The sequence below is a fragment of the Dipodomys ordii genome, unplaced genomic scaffold (assembly GCF_000151885.1).
Source record: "Dipodomys ordii isolate 6190 unplaced genomic scaffold, Dord_2.0 Scaffold23, whole genome shotgun sequence".
Taxonomy (NCBI): Eukaryota; Metazoa; Chordata; class Mammalia; order Rodentia; family Heteromyidae; genus Dipodomys; species Dipodomys ordii.
This window is the reverse complement of record NW_012267239.1, coordinates 12,308,349-12,309,999: the sequence shown is the minus strand read 5'-3', so window position 1 is coordinate 12,309,999 and position 1,651 is coordinate 12,308,349. Positions and strand designations below refer to the sequence as shown.

General features: G+C 60.9%; 1 protein-coding gene across 1 annotated transcript in view; it reads right to left on the bottom strand.

Annotated features, from left to right (window-relative positions):
• The window catches only part of Ryr3 (ryanodine receptor 3), a 273,574-nt gene that overhangs the window by 46,088 nt on the left and 225,835 nt on the right, over positions 1–1,651 (bottom strand). The window contains exons 70-71 of the mRNA XM_013014307.1: positions 575–745; positions 251–310 (exon numbers count right to left, since the gene is read on the bottom strand). Of these exons, the coding sequence (XP_012869761.1) occupies positions 251–310; positions 575–745 (231 nt within the window). The remainder of the gene's footprint in view (positions 1–250; positions 311–574; positions 746–1,651) is intronic.

Sequence of the window (1,651 nt, the reverse complement as noted above, 5' to 3'; positions counted from 1 at the left end):
CCCCCCGGCACCCTGGCTCCATGCTCCAGTAGCTGGTAATGAGATGATATTTTTCAGGTGCCTCTTTGCAGTAGCGAAGGAAAGAACGAACATGAATGGGCGAGCTAGTTATACCACACATGGGAGTGTGCTACCACACTGTCTGTAATCCCAGTCCCCGGGAGGCTGAGGCAGGAGGCCGTGGAGGAGCAAGACCGTCTCAGAAACAACACAAGCCAGCCAAGGCCTCTGGGGGCGGGCCCGGCCTCACCTTCTCTTGCAAATGCAGGTTGTTGCGCAGATGCTCCTTGACCTCCTCATCCGTGTCCCTCTGTGGAAAGAGGCTCCGTTTTATTGTTATGTAGGCAGGGCGCTGACGTGTGGGGGTCAGCAGCAGGGTGTAGCTGTGACCTTTATGAGAAGACGGACACGTGCAGAGTTATCCCCAGTTACTGACGCCCAGACTAGCGCTGACGTGAGGGGGAGCCAGCTCTGATCCCCTTGATTGATTCTGCCCTCTGCTCCGAGGCCCCCCTCCCGCCCCCTCCCCGAGGACGGGCCCTGCGGGGCCCCGCCCAGCTGGCCGCCAGCTTACACAGCCGTATCGGGACTTCGCCAGGGAGATCAGCTCCTGGTCGCCCGGAGTACACATGTTCAAGCCCACGGGCAGCATCTTCTTCAGGGTGGCCACGATGAGGGAGGTCTGGATGGAGTACAGGTCTCCCCTCCGCTTCGTCTTCTTCCGCTCCTGGTCCTGTCCTCCAGACTAGGGCGGTGTGGATAAAGAGAGGGATCAGTGACTGAAAAGCCCTGCTTCCTCCGAGAGGCAGCCTGCCTCCCTGTGGCCCCGTCCACGCAGGCCGGGCCTGGCCGCAGCCTGCCTCCCTGTGCCCCTGTCCACGCAGGCCGGGCCTGGCCGCAGCCTGGCTCCCTGTGGCCCCGTCCACGCAGGCCGGGCCTGGCCGCAGCCTGCCTCCCTGTGGCCCCGTCCACGCAGGCCGGGCCTGGCTGCATTTCAAAGAACAGGCAAGAGTGTTAATTAAGACAAAACAGGAGCCCATGGAAGACCAGCAGTCTCCAGCCTTCCTTTCTGCACCCGCACACTAGACACAGCACACATTTGCTCACTCGCTTCTGTACCCAATAAATGGCTGATGACTGACCAAAAGACCGCATGACAGAACCAAGTTCCCCTACGCTAGGGGGTGAGTAATGACAGACATGCCCTTCGTGGGACAAGGTGCCGTGGTTTGGATCGCTGTCACCCTGTGGAATCCTACACTCCCTGGACTCCAGGGATGGCGTAAATTCTCACAGGAGGAGAAAAACACTACGGAAGGACTGGTTTGGGGATGGACTGGGAAAAACCGGAAGGAAAGGAATTCCTGGTGGCTGCCTCATCCGCCTCATGGCTGCGAGTCCAGCGTGTGAAGCTGGGGGCTCTGGGCGTGCAAGCCTGGGCTGTGAGTGCGTGTGAAGCTGTGGGCTGCGGGCGTGCAAGCCTGGGCTGTGAGTGCAGCGTGTGAAGCTGTGGGCGTGCAAGCCTGGGTGTGAGTGCAGCGTGTGAAGCTGTGGGCGTGCAAGCCTGGGCTGTGAGTGCAGCGTGTGAAGCTGCGGGTGTGCAAGCCTGGGTGTGAGTGCAGCGTGTGAAGCTGCGGGTGTGCAAGCCTGG